Here is a 19,535-nt window from a genome sequence, read left to right on the forward strand (position 1 = left end):
GGTACAAACAATGTTGACAGCAACAGGACTGGAAAATCCTGTCCCCCCCCCCCCCTCCCCAGGCCAATGGTGGACCATTCCACTGCCACAAAACACGCTGCGATCTAAAATGGAGATCAGGGTTATCAGGGCAGATAGAAAGGCGGAGTTGAGGCCACAGTCTGTCTCTGTGGAGTTTGCATGTTCTTCCCCCATGTCTGTGTGGGTTTCCTCCAGGTGCTCCGGTTTCCTCCCATAGTCCAAAGATGTGCAGGTTGGGTAGATGAGTCATGTTAAATTGCCCCTTAGTGTCCAAAGATGTGCAGGTTAAGTAGACTGGCCATGCTAAATAGCCCCTTAATGTCCCAGGATGTGCAGGTTAGGGGGATTAGGGGGGTAAATATGTGGGGTTACCAGATGCTACCTGAATTATGATTGAATGCGGTAGAGTGAAGATCCATCAAGCTCATGTGGGTGCTAATCTTTGCATCTTGTACCTGCCCACCTTGGTTTGTTTACACATTTTTGAGATTTGGGCACTGTTGGAAGGGTTGGCATTTATTGCACATCCCCAGTTGCATGCTGGGAAGGTTCTGCACCCCTTAAAGTCTGAGTCCTGTTGTTACTTTAAAAAAAACTATTCTTTCATGAACCTCGGCATCGCTATTGCCCTTCCCCCACTGCCCTTGGGAAGGTGGTGGTGAGGCGCTTTCATGAACCACAGCGGTGGTGTAGGTACACCCACAGTGCTGTTAGAGGGGGAGTTCCAGAGATTTTGACCCAGCGACAGCAAAGATGCTACAAGTTTTCAGTAGTGGGAGAGACTAGAACTCAAGGGCAGAGTGAAGGGACGTTCCTTTAAAACTGAGATGAGGAATTTTTTCAGCCAGAGGACAGTGAATCTGTGGAATTCATTGCCACAGAAGGCTGTGGAGGCCATGTCATTGAGTGTCTTTAAGACAGAGATAGATAGGTTCTTAATCAAGGGTTACGGGAAGAGGGCAGGAGAATGGGGATGAGAATCATATCAGCTATGATCGAATGGTGGAGCAGACTTGATGGGCCGAATGGCCTAATCCTGCTCTATCTTATGGTCTTATGACATAATTCCAAGTCAGGGTGGTAAGTGGCATGGCGAGAAAGTGATGGCATTCCCTTAATTCCACTGTCCTCCTTGGTGGGTGAGGCCGTAGGTTTGAGGGGTGAAGATATCACTTCTTCACCAATAGAATTTCAGCCTCTTGGTCAACACTGCAGACTGCCTGATGTGACAGAAACATCTGGGAGCGGCATGGAAGTGGCATTCTGCTGTGCCATCTGCTCCTTCCTGCAACACATTTCATCGTACAGTCCAGATTCTGATCGTGAGTGGGAACCATGGCTGATGGCCTCTCCCAGGGCACTGAGGCAAATTTTAGCCCCGAGCAGAATGGCACGATCCCTGGTGAAGCTGTCAGAGGCACTCCGGTTGATACTGTTCAGACATGTCCTGTACAAGAAAGAAGTGCGTGAATTCTCTATGGTTAATCCAGCTCTTTTATCAGATCTGATACGGTTTCTCAAAATTATAAACAAGTTTGAGAGAATCAACACAAAGATGTTCGCAGTTTTTCATAGAACCCTATTGTGTCGAAGGAGGCCATTTGGCCCATCAAGCCTGCATCAATAACAATCAAATCTAGGCCCTATCCCCAAAACCCGATGTGTTTACCTTCTAATCCCCTGACACTAAGGGACAATTTAGCATGGCCAATCCATCTAACCTACACATCTTTGGATCCTGAGGGGCAATTTAGCATGGCCAATCCATCTAACCTGCACATCTTTGGACACTAAGGGGTAATTTAGCATGGCCAATCTACCTAATCTGCACATCTTTGAACTATGGGAGCATGCGGAGGAAACCCATGCAGAAACGGGGAGAATGTGCAGACTCCGCATAGACAGTGACCCAAGCCGGGAATCGAACCCGGGTCTGTGGCGATGTGAGGCAGCAGTGCTAACCAAACAGTGTTTGGGGAAATCCAAACCTAGGGCCCATAAATAAAGTTAGCCAGCAATAAATTCAATCTGGAATTCCAGAGAAATCTCTTTATTCAGGGAGGTGAGTGCGGGATGTGCTGCCACATGGTGGTCAAATATAAATGCATTTAAAGGGAACCTAGATAAGTACGTGATGGAGAAAGGAATGATGTAGAGTGGGAGGAGACTCATGGGAAATATAAATGCCAGTGGGGCTGAATGGCCTGTTTCTGGGATATGGGTTGTGTGACTATGGCAGATGACTTATCCTTGTTTCTCTCCCTTTCCCTCTCCCCCCCCCAGGAATGCTTCGGGAGTTGTTGCAAGAAGTGTTCCCTTGCCAACGGTGCCCATTGTAGCGATGGACCTTGCTGCAATCACACATGCCAGGTAACCTGTGCCAATAATACCAGCTCCACCGTTAACTCTGCATGTGCCAGTGTAATGATCACTCACCATGGGGTTAACACCAATTTCCCCAGTAATGCAGGGTGCTGGAGGTGGATGGTGGGGGTGAGGAGGGTTGGGTGGGTCGGGGGAGGCAGTGACAATCTGACGGGTTCAATGTCAGCAGTCACCAGGCGAGCTGTCAGCCGCTGGGCTGTGTGGCAGAGTGGTGAAACGGTCATTCTATTTAACATTCATTTGCCCAGGGTTACCCAGCTCAACCCGATACCATAACTACCACTTACCAGATCATTCATTCATGGGACATGGGTGTTGCTGGCTGGGCCTGCATTTATTGCCCATCCCTAGTTACCCAAGGGCAGTTAAGAGTCAACCCCATTGCTGTGGCTGTGGAGTCACATGTAGGCCAGACCAGGTAAGGACAGCAGATTTCCTTCCCTAAAGGACATTAGTGAATCAGATGGTTTTTTCTGACAATTGACAATGGTTTCATAGTCATCATAGATTCTTAGTTCCAGATTTTTTTTAATTTTTCTTCCTTCCAACACACTTAGGCATTGTCTCTGGCCTGCTCTATTCCTCTGGGCAAGTCCAGACATGACTCCTGGATGTCTGCGAATTCCACACACGCACGGACTCTCACGCATGTTCGCACACACACACAGCACAGATTGCCTAACCCGATTGGAGAACCCAGTTCCGAATGCCCACTCAGTTCACATGGCATCCTACCACTGCCGCCAGTCGACGCAAAGCACAAGGACTGTGTCACATTTTGCAAACAAGTCCACTCGGGTGCTGAAAGATGGCATACGAGAAAGGTTCTATATGAATGCAACATTCACCAACCTCAGGATGTCCCAGAGTACTCAACAATCGAAAGAGCGCTTTTGACTGTGTGACTCTGCAACACTCAACAATCTTGATACCGTCCAGGACAAAGCAGCCCGCTTGATTGGCACCACATCTACAATCGTCCACTCCCTCCACCACTGACGCTCAGTATCAGCAGTGTGTACTATCTATAAGATACACTGCAGTAATTCACCAAAGATCCTTAGACAGCACCTTTCAAACCCATGACCACTCCCATCTAGAAGGACAAGGGCAGCAGATACACGGGGACACCACCACCTGCAAGTTCCCCTCCAAGCCACTCACCATCCTGACTTGGAAGTATATCGGCCGTTCCCTCACAGTTGCCGGGTGCAATTCCCTCCCTAGCGGCATTGTGGGTCAACCCACAGCACGTGGACTGCAGTGATTCAAGGAGGCAGCTCACCACTGCCTTCTCAAGGGCAACAAGGGCAATAAATGCTGGCCTAGCCAGTGACACCCATATCTCATGAATGAATGAAAAAATGTAGGAAATGTGGAAAATGTGCAGGAGTTCCCACAAAGCACTGATAGGATAAACCTTTCTGAAGTACTTTTGAAAAAAGGAATCCTCTTCAAAGGTCAGTAAGTAACTCGGAAATGTTCTGTATTCTTATACTCAGTTCATAAAGCGAGGGTATGATTGCCGAGATGCTGTGAATGATTGCGACATTGCGGAGTACTGCACGGGAGATTCTGGCCAGGTACGTATTGTCCATTCTCTCAAAGGGCCCAAAATTCTGTAAGGCTGGAAGGATGGTGGAGCTTACCATCCCCACCTCCCCCCCTCCCAACATCTTCCCTCATGGATGACTGTAGCCCCCATCCCAAACTGGGGATGTTGGGGTTATTTGCACCACAGGCTACCTGCAATAGAAACAGGAAATGCTGGAAAAACTCAGCAGGTCTGGCAGCATCTGTGGAGGGAGAAACAGAGTTAATGTTTCAAGTCCGTATGATTCTTCTTCAGAGCCGAAGGGGGATAGAAATGTGATGGATTGTACAGTTGGAGAGGCGGCAGGACAAAATAGGTCAGGAATAGGTCAGAGCTCAAACCAGATTGACAAAGATGCCTTGGGCACAAGACAGAGAGAGTATTAATGGTGGCACTCCAAAGGTGTGTAAGTTGGTGGATTGGCCAAGCTAAATTGCCCCTTAGTGTCCAAAGATGTGCAGGTTAGGTGGATTGACCATGCTAAATTGTCCCTTAGCGTCCAAAAATGTGTGGGTTTAGGTGGATTGGCCACGTTAAATTGTCCCTTATTGTCCGAAGATGTGCAGGTTAGGTGGATTGACCATGCTAAATTGTCCCTTAGTGTTAGGGGAATTAGTACAGTAAATATGTGGGGTTACTGGGATAGACCTGGGTGGAATTGGTGCGGGCTTGATGGGCTGAATGGCTTCCTTTTGCACTATAGGGATTCTAAGATTAAGGACTAAAGAAGTACTAATAGCGACGTAAAGGTAAGAGTGTGTTAATAGGAGAAAAGAGGTCAATACTCAGTGAAAGCGAAGCTGAAAAACAAGTGTCAGATGGCCCTGTTTGTATGGGGGAGAGGGGGGGAAGAGTTTGTGAGGGGTGGCACTGGGACAAACAAAAGAAACCCCAAAAAACAAAAAAGAATAACCTTTGGCTGGTGTCTTGTCAGGAAGTCAGCAAATCAGTCCTTCTGAATTGTTAGGAAAAAGAAATAGAGGCACTGGGGAGGATGCAGAGAGGATTCACACTGACGATCGCTGAATTGCGGGGGGCCCTACACATCAGCAAAGGATTGAAAGGCTGGGACACTTCTCCCTTGAATAAAGGAGGCTGAGAGGGGACCGAGAAGGTATTTACAATTAAGAAAAATTGCGTTAGGGTCAATGCTGAGAGACTATTCCCTCTTGCAGGGAAGAGCAGAGGCCACCAGTATGGACAGTCACCAAGAAATCCCAATAGAGAATTCAGAAAAACCTCTTTACCCAGAGAGTAGTGAGAATGTGGAACTCACTACCACAGGGAAAGGTTGAAGTGAATAGCAATGCCTACATAAGGAGACCATTCGGTCTATCAGATCTGCACCAATTCTCTTAAAGAACGTCTTAGCCTCTCCCCTACCCTATTCTGTTACCGTGGCCAATCCCCTTAACCTGTATGTCTTTGGACACTAAGGGACAATTTAGCATGGCCAATCCACCTAACCTGCACATCTTTGGACTGTGGGAAGGACAGACAAATTCCCTACAGAGGGCGAAATGTTCCCGTCCCGCCTGCCACGTGAACCATAGTGGGCGAGGGAGAGTGGACCAGGCAAAGATCCATTTACCTCAGGCAGGATTTTTGGGTTTTGGGGTGTGTGCAGCCGGAAACATCCAACCAGACAGTCACCCAAAGGTGGAATTGAACCTGGAACCCTGGCACTGTGAGGCAACAGTGCTAACCACTGTGCCACACCTAGTATGAATGTATTTAAGAGGAAGCTAAACTTGCACATGAGGGAGATAAGAATAGATGGCTGATTAATTTAGATGAGGAAAGATGGTGGATAGCTCAGGCATAAATAGAGTTTATGATGGGCCGAACGGTCAGTTTCTGTGCCATGTATCCTACACAATCAATTTTCATTGACTTTATTACGTACTTTCTCTTCCCCAGTGCCCACCCAACCTTCACAAGCAGGATGGATATACCTGTGACCTTAGCCAGGTAGGTTCATTCAGGCTTCTGCCAGCATGTTTTATTGGAACCATGTTTACCCCTTGACCTCAGTGGCTCCAGAGGTGGAGTTGACCCTTGACCTTTTTCACCTCGCAGGGCCGATGCTTCAGTGGAGAATGCAAAACAAGAGACAACCAGTGCAAACTGATCTGGGGCTCAAGTAAGTGAACTGTCTTACTTGTAGAGACTTTAAAATAAGATGTGCAGTGACCCATGCAAACAATTGGACAATATTTCATGTTTAAGACTTTTACTGTAATAAACCTACTAAAATCAACATTGACCAAACATTACTTACTAATATTCTAAACTACAGAGAAAGATATTCCTTCTTAATTTCTTGACACACCTGAAAACCCCAGGCCATGTTTCAATGTTACACGGCACTCTCAACGGATGTGTAACCTTGAGTTAACGTTCTAACACTGATTTGGTTCTAATAGGATCTCGTCTTCTTGCCATGTCGGATGTTTTGTCAAATGTTTATAGACAAGATCCCTTTCACTCAACCCCTGAAGCACAATCGGATGGACTTCCTGACACAGGGCTCTGTCTGGTGATTCCGTGCTCTCTAACTTGTCACACCCGATTTCCTCAAACGTGGCTTCCATCCTGGCCTGCCTTCTGCTCGCTGACTGACCCAGAAGCAATCTTTTGCTTCTGCCGGGAGCTGCAGAGGGTGGGCTAAAACGGTGGGGCACGTGTCATGCCCAAGTTCGTCCTGCCATTTTGCCAGTGGTGATAAAGGTGGCAAAATGTCCAACCTGCCTGGAGCCCAATTGAGCCACTTACGGAGCGAGTTAAGGACCTCCTCCTGTCGCCACTGATATTTGACCAGTGACAGGGGTTCGTCTGCCACTTGTGGAGAGGCCTAGTAAACCCGGGCGGCATCCCAGAGAGGATGGTCCCTCCTATCAGGGCGCTCTATTTCCATCCCTGCCCTCAGTGACTAAATGCCCCTTCCCCGACCTCCCTTCGCCTGCCTGCCCTGCCTTGTGGGCCCCCACCAGATCCCACTTAACCTGCCTGCTACAGTGGCTGGCCATGGACCATCCTCCAGCTACGACCCCAGCAGGGCTGCTGTCCTCCTGAATGGACTGTTGCTGGGAATCGTAGAATCCTGCATTGCAGAAGGAAGCCGTTTGGCCCATCGAGTCTGCACTGACTACAATCCCACCCAGACCCTATCCCTGTAACCTAATTTTTTTACCCAGCTAATTCCCCTTACACTAAGGGGCAATTTAGCATGGCCAATCCACCTAACCCACACACCCTTGGGAGTGTGGCAGGAAACCGGAGCACCCAGAGGAAGCCCATGCAGACATGGGGAGAACATGCAGACTCCGCACAGATAGTAAGCTACCTGAAGTTGGAATTGAACCCGGATCCCTGGCGCTGTGAGACCGCAGTGCTAACCACTGTGTCACCGTGCTGCCTAATAGGTTGGAAGGCTTAGAGGCAACCTATTCATTGACTGCCACTGATAAAATGCAGTCCTGGGTCCCATCGCCCACTGAAGGGAAGGGGGAAGTGTGGGGAGTGGTGTGGGGGGGGAGGCAGTCGGAGGGAGGGGTGAGGTTACCCTGTGTCCCCATCTGAAAAATTCCAGCCTCCAACTATCTATACAGATACAATACAGTGTGAGTTACTTTTTGACAGCTTTTCTCATCCACAGAGGCAAGGGGCTCAGACAAGTTCTGCTACGAGAAACTCAACACTGAAGGTACTGAGAAAGGGAACTGTGGAAAGGATGGTAATAAATGGCTGCAGTGCAGTAAACAGTAAGTAGGAGCTGGTTAACAATGAGTTCACTCTCAAAGAGTTTGGACAAAACGGCTGCACAGAGGCACATCTCTGAGGTCTCTGCAGGTTGTCCTCTGGCCAGTGGCTGTGCAGCAAAAATGTGTCCCCTGTTGGATTCCTTGTAATGAGGTTAGGTCCCCAGTTTGGATCTTTACTCGCTGGTAGCTTTGGTTGGGTGGAGGTATGGTGGATTAGTGTCCCTGCCTCTGAGCCAGGAGCTCCGGGCTCAAGTCTTTAATAAATCCTCGGAGGTCCTTCACCCAAAATCCCTTTATTTACAAGTCTGACAATACCATGCAGAGAGCTTTCAGTGAGCAGTCTACACTAGGAGTGCCAGAGGAACTGACACGCCTGCTTGTGTACAAATCAATTTGGCCTTTAATATTTTAACAGACCCGCCTGAATTGCCTGACTAAAGTCATTACAGAGTCCCGCCCCGTGAAACCGCATTCATAACGCAGCCAAACAGGTTGAGTGTCAACCTGCAAATCCTTCCAAACGCACCAATGGCTGGTGGTAAGGGTGGGAGAGAGTCCTGGTGAGTCAGGCTGGATGCAGAGTGGCGCCTTTGAGTTATTAGCCCCTGGCAACAGGGACACTGTTCTGATTCCTGTCGAGATGGATAACTTTTTAAAAAAAAAAGGAATCCCCACAAATCCAATTTTCTAGACTTATCTCTTTAAAACCTTTACTGTAACAAACCAGTTAAATTCAGTGTAATACAAACACTAATTAAGAGGTGAATGACTTTTCAAATCAAAAGGTGTAGTTCACTTGAAATGGTTGATACAACAAAGACAGGCTTCCTGGAACAACAAGCTCTCTTCCTGCACTAATATGGCACCAAATAAAACCTCACTATCTCTTCGACCTGATCTCTGATATGGAGTATCTCTCAATTCCCACTCAACGGACAAGAATTTTCCGGCCCTTCCCAATGGTGGAATCTTCCGCTCGTGTCGAAAGTGACGTCCCCGTGGGATATTCCCTGGCAGCAGGATGGACAGCCACGCAAAATGGTGTAGACATTGGCAGGACTGGAAGATCTTACCGGCAGCCAATGGCAAGCTGCCTCCATCATCGGAAAACATGCTGCGAAAATTCCACCCAATGGATTAGGCACTCGAGTAGCTTCAAGTTTTTAGGTGTCCAGATCATCAATAACCTATCCTGGTCCCTCCACGCCGAAGTTGTAGTTAAGAAAGCCCACCAATGTCTCTAATTTCTCAGGAGGCTAAGGAAATTCAGTATGCCCACTACAACTCTCACCAACTTTTACAGATGCCCCATAGGAAGCATCCTTTCTGGTTGTATCACAGCTTGGTATGACTCCTGCTCTGCCCAAACTACAGAGGATTGTGAATAAAGTCAAGTCCATCACGTAAACCAGCCTCCCATCCATTGACTCTGCCTACACATCCCCTGCTTTGGAAAAGCAGCCAGTATAAGAACATAAGAACATAAGAAATAGGAGCAGGAGTAGGCCATCTAGCCCTTCGAGCCTGCCCCGCCATTCAATAAGATCATGGCTGATCAGTTGTGGCTCAGTTCCACTTTCCCGCCCTCTCCCCATAACCCTTAATCCCTTCTCTTATCAAGAACCCATCAACCCGCTTCTTAAAAATATTTAGCGAGGCAGCCTCCACCACTTCAACGGGCAGAGAATTCCAGAGATTCACCACCCTTTGAGTGAAGAAGTTCCTCCTCAACTCCGTTCTAAACCACCTCCCCTTTATCTTGAGGCTGTGCCCCCTAGTCCTACTGTCTTTTTTGAGCAGGAAGAGTCTCTCCACCTCTATCCTATCCATCCCATTCATCATCTTATACGTCTCAATGAGATCTCCCCTCATTCTTCTAAACTCTAACGAGTACAAGCCTAGTTTATTCAGCCTCTCCTCATAGCTCAATCCCCTCAACTCCGGTATCAGCCTAGTAAACCTCCTCTGCACTCCCTCCAGGGCCAAAATATCCTTGCGCAGGTGCGGCGCCCAAAACTGCACACAGTACTCCAGCTGCGGCCTCACCAATGCCCTATACAGCTGCAGCAAGACCTCCCTACTTTTATATTCAATCCCCCTCGCTATGAAGGCCAGCATCCCATTCGCCTTCCTGACCACCTGCTGCACCTGCAAGCTGGGTTTTTGCGACTCATGCACAAGGACCCCGAGGTCCCTCTGCACCGTCGCCTGCTGCAGTTTTTCGCCACGTAAGTAATAGTCCTTCCTACCGTTCTTCCTACCAAAGTGGACCACCTCACACTTGCCAACATTAAATTCCATTTGCCATTTCCTGGCCCATTCGCCCAGCCTATCTAGATCCTTCTGCAGACTCTCCACACCCTCCGCACAATTTGCCTTTCCCCCAATCTTGGTGTCATCAGCAAATTTCGACACCCTGCACTCGGTTCCCTCCTCCAGATCATCTATATAAATGGTAAATAGCTGAGGCCCCAGCACTGACCCCTGGGGCACCCCACTAGTCACCAACCGCCAATCCGAATAGCACCCATTGACCCCCACTCTCTGCCTCCTATTTGACAACCAATCCTCTATCCACGCTAACACCCTACCTCCAACTCCATGTCCCCTGACCTTCTGCAATAACCTCTTGTGAGGTACCTTGTCAAACGCCTTCTGAAAATCCAGAAAGACCATATCCACCGGCTCTCCTCTATCCACTGCCCTAGACACATCCTCATAGAACTCCAGTAAATTTGTCAGACACGACTTCCCTTTAATGAAACCGTGTTGCGTCCGCCCTATCAAGCAATTCCCTTCAAGATGCCTCGCAATTTCCTCCTTAATGACGGATTCTAACATTTTACCTACCATAGACGTTAAACTAACCGGCCTATAATTCCCCGCCTTTTGCCTGGCACCCTTCTTAAACAACGGCGTAACATTAGCCGTTTTCCAATCTTCCGGCACTTCCCCGGAATCCAGCGACGTCTGGAAAATAACCACCAAGGCATCCACTATAACCTCCGCCGTTTCTTTCAGAACCCTCGGATGCATTCCATCCGGTCCTGGGGACTTGTCCACAATCAGCCCCTCCAGTCTGTCGAGCACCACCTCTCTAGTAACAGTAATGTCATTAAGACCCTCCATTCCTACCACCTTTCCATCGCTAACACCTGGCAAATTATTCACGTCCTCCTCCGTGAAGACAGAAACAAAAAAGTTATTCAAGACCTTAGCCATATCCCCATCCCCTACCACTAGGTCCCCTTTCTCATCCTCTAAAGGACCAACGTTCACCCTAGCCAGCCTCTTCCTTTTTATATATTTATAAAAACTCTTGCTATCCTTTTTTATATTAAGTGCTAGCCCAGCCTCATAGCTTCTCCTACCCTCCTTTATCAACTTCTTTGTCAATCTTTGTTGACATTTAAACCTTTCCCAATCCTCTTCTCGCCCACTGCTCTTAGCTACTCTAAATTCCTCCGCTTTTAATTTAACACTTTCCTTCACCTCCTTCGTTATCCACGGCTTATTACCTCTCTTCCTACTGTCCTTTTTAACCATCGGAATAAATTTCTGCTGAGCACCAAGAAAGATCTCCTTAAAGATCCTCCACTGCTCCTCAGCAGACCTACCTTCCAACGCACTCCCCCAGTCCACATTCGCCAATTCTTCTCTCATCCTACCATACTCCCCTCTATTCAAACAAAGGACGCGTGTCCGGGAACCCACTTTCTCCTCCTCCATCTGCAACAGAAACTCCACCATACAATGATCACTCTCTCCAAGAGGATCCTTCACCGCAAGGTCCCTAATTCTACCCGCCTCATTACATAGCACCAGATCCAAGATAGCTCGCTCCCTCGTCGGCTCCAACACACACTGTTCAAGGAAATTATCCCGGCAGCATTCCAAGAACTCCTCCTCGAGCCCACCTCGTCCAACATAGGTCGACCAATCAATATGCAGATTGAAATCTCCCATAACTACTGCCGTCCCATTCCTGCACGCCGCACTTATTTGCGTGTTAACAGCCCGCCCCACCTCCAGATCATTATTCGGGGGCCTATAGACGACACCCACCAGCGTCTTCCTCCCTTTGCTGTTCCTAATCTCCACCCACAACGATTCCACGTTCTGCTCTTTGGCTCCGATATCATCCCTTGCTACCACCTTGATACTATCCTTAATCAGCAGAGCTACGCCACCCCCTCTTTCCTCCTGCCTATCCTTCCTAAACACTTGATAGCCCTGTACATTCATCTCCCAGTCCCTGTCACCTTGCAGCCACGTCTCTGTAATGGCCACCAGATCGAATCCATTTGTGTTGATCTGCGCCACCAGCTCATCCACTTTATTCCGAATGCTTCGTGCATTCAGATAAAGCGCTTTCATCCCAGCCTTCACCTGGACCCTATTTGCCGTAACGCCACCAATTGGGACATCCTTGGCCTCTTCCCTTACCTGTACCCTATCCTTAACGTTAGACCTCGTAGCGTCACCTACCCTCGCACCCTCCCCCCCCCTAATTAGTTTAAAGCCCTGTCTACAGTCCTCTTTACTCGATTCGCCAACACTCTGGTCCCAGCACGATTCAGACCAACCCCATCCCGCCCGAACAAGTCCCACCTACCCCAATACTGGCGCCAATGCCCCATAAATTCGAACCCATTCCTCCCACACCAATCCCTGAGCCACCCATTCACTTCCTTTATCCTGTCAACCCTACGCCCGTCTGCACTCGGTTCAGGCAGTAGCCCAGAGACGACCACCTTGTCGGTTCTACTTTTTAATTCCATTCCCAGCTTCTCATACTCCCTCCCCAGATCCTCAGTCCGCACTTTGCCTACGTCGCCGGCACCCACATGTACTACAACGACCGGATTCTCACCCTCCCACTCCAGATTCCTCTGCAGCCCAGCTGCGACATCCTGTACCCGAGCACCAGGCAGACAACACACCCTTCTGTGCACTTTGTCATTGTGACAAAGGACAGTGTCAATACTCTTCACCCCACTATCTCCAATCACTACTACGTTCCTTTTCCCCTTCTCTTTGCCTATGTCCTGCTGCATCACTGTACCGTGTGCAGTTTGCTCACCAACCTCACCTGCCTCGTCCTCTTCCAGACTGGAAGCAAGAACCTCAAACCTGTTATGCAGATTAAGAGGCTGAGGCCTCCGCTCCTCACCCCCCTTCCTCCTCCCAGCAGCCCCCTTTTGTCCCTGACCCTTAGATTTAGCCAGTCTAGGGGCACCCTCTCTCCCCCTGATGAGCCTCAGTGTCTGTAGCTCAGAGGCCAGCTCATCCACCTTGAGCTGGAGCTCCTCCAGCAACCTGCACTTACTGCAGACATGGTCACTGGGAAGGACCCTGGGGTCCGCCAGTTCCCACATCATACAGAAACCACACATCACATGCCCCTCCATTATTCACTGTAATTTTTTATGGGGAAAAAATTTTTTTCCTTGTTTCTTGCTGTAGTAGTTTTGAAAAAAATGTTTTTTCCTTGTTTTTTTTTTCAAACAAACTCACCTGGCCTTTTTCCTTCAAGCCCTTTTTGATATTAAGCCCTATTAACTCACTCTGCTTCCCCCTCACTCCGCTGCCCGCTCAGACGCTGCCCGCTGTCTACACCAGGCCTCCTTTTAAACCTGGCGCTGATTTAAAGCAGGCTGGTCCACAAATGCCTTTTCACCACACCCTCAGAATTCTTAAAGCAGTAAATACAATAAATAAATGCTTTAAACAGTTCTACAAAGAGTAAAGTGCTTTAAACTTATTTTAAACAGGTTTTTAACAGGTAAAATCTTAGCTCTCTCTCTCTGCTCCAGCAAACAATGGAAGCTCAAGGATCCCACGCACCCTGGACATTCTCTCTTCTAGCTTCTTCCATCGGGAATAAGACACCAAAGTCTGAGATCTCGTACCAACCGGCTCGAGAACAGCTTCTTCCCTGCTGCCGTTAGATTTTTGAATGAACCTACTGTATATTAAGTTGATCTTTCTCTATACCCTAGCTATGACTGTAACACTACGCTCTGCTCTCTCTCCTTTCCTTCTGGTATGCTTTGTATAGCGTGCAGGAAACAATACTTTTCACTGTATAATAAATCAAATCAAATCAAAAAATAGCTATCACCGTCAGTCATATTCTGCCCAAGGTTCCTGGGTATGACTGACATCCAAACGGCCCACCTCTGCAGACGGTCCTTAGACAATGTTTAATAATCATGTTTGCACAGGATCCCAGAGACTCCACCTCTGGCCTACTTTGTAGGCCAGTTTGGCGAGTTTGTTTGGACCTCAAAATTGAAACAGCAGCAGTGGACTTGGCCAGTCCACAATCTCCTGATCCCACCCCCCCCTCTTCAGCTTTCTGTCTCTTTTTAACTGTGCTGCACTGTAACACAGCACCTACTCTATTCTCAGAGTCTCCTAGTTTGTAAGGTCATAAGTTCATAAGATATAGGAGCAGAATTTGGCCATTCGGCCCATCGAGTCTGCTCCGCCATTCGATCATGGCTGATATGCTCCTTATCCCCATTTTCCTGCCTTCTCCCCATAACCCTTCACCCCATTACCAATTAAAAAGCTGTCTAACTCCTCCTTAAATTTACTCACTGTCCCAGCATCCACCACACTTTGGGGGAGCGAATTCCACAGATTCACAACCCTTTGGGAGAAGTAGTTTCTCCCCAACTCTGTTTTAACAAGAGGAAGCATCCGCTCCATGTCTACTTTATCCATACCTTTTATCATCTTGTAGACCTCAATTTGATCTCCCCTTAATTCTTCTAAATTCCAGAGAGTATCGGCCTGAACTGTTCAAAATCTCATCATACAACAAACCCCTCATCTCTGGAATCAATCTATTGAACCTCCTCTGAACTGCCTCCAACGCCACTACATCATATATACTCTAAACCCTTCTCCCTACATCTCCACCCACATCTGTTTTGAACCAAAGGTTTGAGACCAGGTGTAACTTTGACATCCCCCCTCCACCTTTGCTTCAGCCTCAGAGCAATCCACATCACTCGGGCATTTAAAAGAATAAAAATGCTTGCTAGTAAGTTAAATTGCTCTCTTTTAACTCCCCAGTTTCACTTTGGAATGAAAGGGATATCTCACAAGTATACAATAAAGGCTTTCCCCAAAGCATGAGAGCAGGTAGCAAGGGAATTGGCATTTATTTTCATAGAATCCCGACAGTGCTGAAGGAGGCCATTTGGCCCACTGACAACCATTCCACCCAGGCCTTATCCCCCTAACCCCACATATTTACTCTGCTAATCCCCCCTGACACTAAGGGGAAATTTAGCATGGCCAATCCAACTAAACTACACATCTTTGGAGTGTGTGTGAGGAAACCAGAGCACCCGGAGGAAACTCATGCAGGCACAGAGATAATGTACAAACTCCACACAGACAGTCACCTGAGGCTGGAATCGAACCCAGGACCCTGGCTCTGTGAGGCAGCAGTGCTAACCACTGAGCCACTGTGCCGCCCCTCCCTCTATCTCGAGCTCTACATGACCTGAAAGCTTAGAGCGCATATGGTCAAGTCTAACCTCGGCCAAGAGTTGCTCCAAGGAGTGGTATTAATCGACCTTTTAATGTGTGGGTTGCTGTGTCTGTGACTCTGGGTGTCACTCGGGCACTGTTATTGTACTGACTCCTCGGGTGTAAAAGTGTCTCTGGTTGTCAGGAGTTTCCAACACATTGTCTGTATCAAAGACCGTTCTCTCTTTTCTCTTTCCCCTCCTATTGCACCCTCCCTAACTTCTCCTCCCCTGCCCTCTGACCTCTCTCCGTGCCAGTGATGTTTTCTGTGGCTACCTTCTCTGCACTGGCGTTAGCCGGGTCCCTCGGATTGGCCGCCTCCTTGGTGAGATCACGCCCACGTCGTTCTATCACCAGGGCAAGCTGGTGGACTGCAGGTAGGAATTCAGTGTCTTTCTGTTTCACAAAGTTGGGAACTATTAGCTGTTTGAGTGCTTGGACTAGGTTGGTGTTAACATGAGCGCTTGAATATCTGCTGCACTATCTTTTAAACTCGAACCATAACTGTGCTGTGTAAAATCCACAGTCACTTAATTTGTGTAATTGCTGTAATATGGCAGTTGTGTGCCTATTTTTGCTTCTAGCAAGGGTAGGTGTATATGTTTGTGTGCATATACAGCTCCCGTGTATAAATAATCACAGAACTCACCTCTCGTATCAAAAGAGACGTACTGTTGAATCTCTTCCATTTTCACTCATCAGGACAGATGCAAGAATATCAAATTTCAAAGGGAGCAATGGTTTAAACTGCTTGAGAAAATGGTGGTGATTGGCTGGCAAGTTGACTCAAATTGAATGTACCAGGAAACTATTTGTTTTGAAAGGTGCACTGCCTGGACATGCTCCTTTTGCCTGCAGAGGGAAGTTCTCTGTGCGTGAATATATGCAGATTTGGGCAAACCCATTATGTTCTGAGTTTTCCCAGCACAAGCTGGTTTGGGTACAGACAGTATCTTGCTTGTTGCAAACAGTCATATGAATGTGCTGTTTGATACGATCCCCCAGTTGTTGGGACACACAGTAGGTGCATCGCACTAGCACTAAAATTCATATACCACGTTACGGTTGCATGTGAAAGTTTTCTTACGCACCTTAATGTGCTCCATCCTGTGCTCAAATTCGTTGTTGAAATGGAGTGATCTAATAGGCAATCCTTCCTCGACGTGCTAGTTGAGAAATCTGCTAATTGATTCTCTACTACTGCCCTGATGAGTGTAAGATGAAAAACTTTGACAGGATGTCTCTTTTTTCAGTAATACTCCACTTCTGTGTATATGTGTGAACGTATAATGTGTGTACATATGTTTGCAAGTATAATATGTGTGTAATGTGTATGTTTGTAAATGCACGTTTATAATGCATGTGCAGTTTTTTATTCTTGGCAGGATTGCTGCTGTGTGCCCACTCACAGGAACATTGTATTCAAGGCCCATCTCCACCCTGGTCCTGGCTGATTTATTGCCAAGTCACAAATCAGTGCTTTTGTTACGTTTTGTGTTCTGGCCGACCTCTCACCTTCCAGCTGCTATAAGCTTTGGCCCAATCCGAATCCTGCTGCCCGTACCCTAACTCACAGCGAGTCCGGTTCATCCATCACTGTGTGCTCGCTGATCTAGACTGGCGTTCTGATTCCTTGTGTTCAGATCCATCCCTGTCTTGACAGCTGCTCCAGCCCCACACCCCTCCAGGATCTCTGTCTTCCTCCACTTCTCTCCGTGTGTACGCTCACCACATCCTTTGCTTTACCATTGGCGGCCGTGCCTTCCACTGTCTAGGCCATAAGCTCTGAGATTGCCTCCCTAAACCCCTGTCAGCCTTTATGATGATCCTCTGTGATCAGGATCCTTAACACCTATGATCAGCTGTCCTCGATTCTCCCAATGTGGCTCAGACAAATTGTGTCTGATAACGCTGGTGTCTACAATCTTCAAACACTTGATCATGTTAAAGGTGCCACGTAAATGCATTGTTGTTGGGTGGCCTCAGGTGACTGGACTCTGCTCAGCGGGTGATGACTCTCTCACTATCCCTGCTGTCCCATGTCTTTCAGTGGTAGTCACATCATCATGGATGACGGGACCGATCTGGGATACGTTGAGGATGGAACGCCCTGTGGACCGTCCATGATGTGTATGGACCGAAAGTGCCAGCCCATTAATTCCTTCAACTTCAGCAGCTGCCCCAGTGGATCAGTGACAAAGATATGTTCCGGCCATGGGGTGAGTGCGTGCGTGTTGTACGGGGGGGGAGCACATGTTGATTACGAGGTAATTACGGTCTCAGTCGAGGGCCATTTCCTGTCAGTGCTGGAAATTTCCTGATGTTGCATGGACTCCTCGCCCCTCCCCACCCACCCACCGTTGTGAGGGAGCCTGGCCTCACTTCCAGAAGCAGCCATGTCTCTGACTGATTTCAAAATGGCGCCTTCAGGAAACGGCAGGGCTCTGGGAGGATCATTCCAGGCTGATCTCAGGTACCCAATGTTCAGGCAAGCTTGGAGCCTTTGGTGAGGCCTCCATTTTGAGACCCTCCCTCGTCCTCCCGGCCTTGGCTGGTGATCTTCCCGGTTGCCCTCCCGGCTCCCCGATCCAGCTGCCACCCTCTGAACCAGATGAGGGGCATGGGGGCGGCCTGTTAACTGGCTGTCTGCCTGGAGCTCGCCCACTCGAGAGGCATCCGGATGGAAAATGTTGCCAACATCTGAAACATCACGGGATGAAGGCATAGGAAGACCGTCTCTTGCTGTGTCTGACTGGTAGTGCGATACGAGTGTAGAATGGCTGCTGATTTGATTCCAATCTGTTACAGCTATGCAGCAATGAGGCAACGTGTATCTGCGAGGGGACCTGGGCGGGGACGGACTGCAGCATGTACGACCCTAAACGCGATGAGACAAAACCGCCGCCTGAGGGCCCTAAGGGTTTGTTTGTTTGATTTTACTCTTTGCCTCTCTCTCTCTCCAACGCTCTTGGCGTCTCTATCCTTTTTGCAGACTGTTTTAGCATTCTCTAAGATAAAATCTTGGCATTTTCACAGTTTGGAACCTAAGCGGGCTAGAAAAACCAGGCAGGCGTGAAAAGAGAAATGTTGCTATCTTTTTTGCATTTCTGTTTTCCTTTAAAGAACACCTTTTATATTCTCCTTGCCCTCCCTGCTAGTGTCTTTTCACTGTGGGTCGTAGACTATTAGCCAACTATTGTTGAGGTGAGTGCTCCCATTGCTTTGTATCAGGCTGTCCAGGGAGGAAGCGATGCCTGACGACAACTCAATAGGTGACCCCCATACCCAACCACCAATTCCCATTGGTCCATTAGGTTTAATCATTGACCTTTGACCGTTCGCTCTCACCCATGTCTGGGACCTTTCAGAGAGGATTCTCTGGCCCTTCCCCTGCAGCATGGGGAGGGGGCCGCTGGCGAGATCTCCAGTCCAAGCCGATGTCTCCGGCTTTTCGGCATGAATGGAGAGCAAGTATGGCGATTTAGATTTCCGTTGCACTTCTTGCCTTCAGGCCAACCCCCTGCCTCCCAACAGCTTGGTGTTTGAAAGAACACGAGGAGGAATATAGAAAACCGGATGAGGTGGAGAGGGACAGTTGGCGGGCAGGATCCAGAGACATTTGAAAGCAGGAGTGAGGTAGAGCAGCCAGCCAGAGCATTTTAGAAGGATTGGGCACAGAGGATTGTGGCATTTTGATTCAGGCAAAATTTCTGGACACCAGAGGAATTGTGCTTCAAAGTGTTGTGCCTGACTAGAGATACGTCAAAGGTGACCAGAGGATTTAACTGACTGGCCTCCCAGCTGCACGTTTCTCACCGGTGGGAGGTGGGCATTTTTGGCCAGCAGTGGGATTCTCTGTCCGGCCACTGTCAATGGGAATTCCCACTGATGTCACTTCACACTAGTGGGAAATCCGTGGGCAGGTGTACGCTGCCAGCAGGACCGGAGAATCCCACTGGTGTAAACAGCCGGAGAATTGCCAAAGTGTCTGAGCACTGAATCTCACAAAGGGTTTGAGGGGACTAAGCGTTGGGTAGAATGGTTCATTGAAGGTAAATGCATTGAATAGAGAGAGGCACTCTCAATTCCTCAGGTCACTGTCTGTGCAGAGTTTGCACGTTCTCCCCTCGTGTCCGTGTGAGTTTCCTCTGGGTGCTCTGGTTCCCTCCCACATTCCAAAGATGTGTGGGTTAGGTGGATTGGCCATGCTAAATTGCCCCTAA

At 48.4% G+C, this 19,535-nt stretch overlaps 1 protein-coding gene across 1 annotated transcript in view; it reads left to right on the forward strand.

Moving 5' to 3' along the window:
* LOC145349660 (disintegrin and metalloproteinase domain-containing protein 23-like) overlaps positions 1 to 19,535 on the forward strand; it is a 121,317-nt gene that overhangs the window by 87,061 nt on the left and 14,721 nt on the right. Inside the window, exons 17-24 of the mRNA XM_080198184.1 lie at positions 2,305 to 2,391; positions 3,909 to 3,989; positions 5,921 to 5,971; positions 6,080 to 6,143; positions 7,659 to 7,764; positions 15,570 to 15,689; positions 17,363 to 17,531; positions 18,121 to 18,232. Of these exons, the coding sequence (XP_080054310.1) occupies positions 2,305 to 2,391; positions 3,909 to 3,989; positions 5,921 to 5,971; positions 6,080 to 6,143; positions 7,659 to 7,764; positions 15,570 to 15,689; positions 17,363 to 17,531; positions 18,121 to 18,232 (790 nt within the window). The remainder of the gene's footprint in view (positions 1 to 2,304; positions 2,392 to 3,908; positions 3,990 to 5,920; positions 5,972 to 6,079; positions 6,144 to 7,658; positions 7,765 to 15,569; positions 15,690 to 17,362; positions 17,532 to 18,120; positions 18,233 to 19,535) is intronic.

The sequence above is a fragment of the Carcharhinus amblyrhynchos genome, chromosome 11 (genome assembly GCF_965287045.1).
Source record: "Carcharhinus amblyrhynchos chromosome 11, sCarAmb.v2.hapA, whole genome shotgun sequence".
In the NCBI taxonomy this organism is placed as follows: Eukaryota; Metazoa; Chordata; class Chondrichthyes; order Carcharhiniformes; family Carcharhinidae; genus Carcharhinus; species Carcharhinus amblyrhynchos.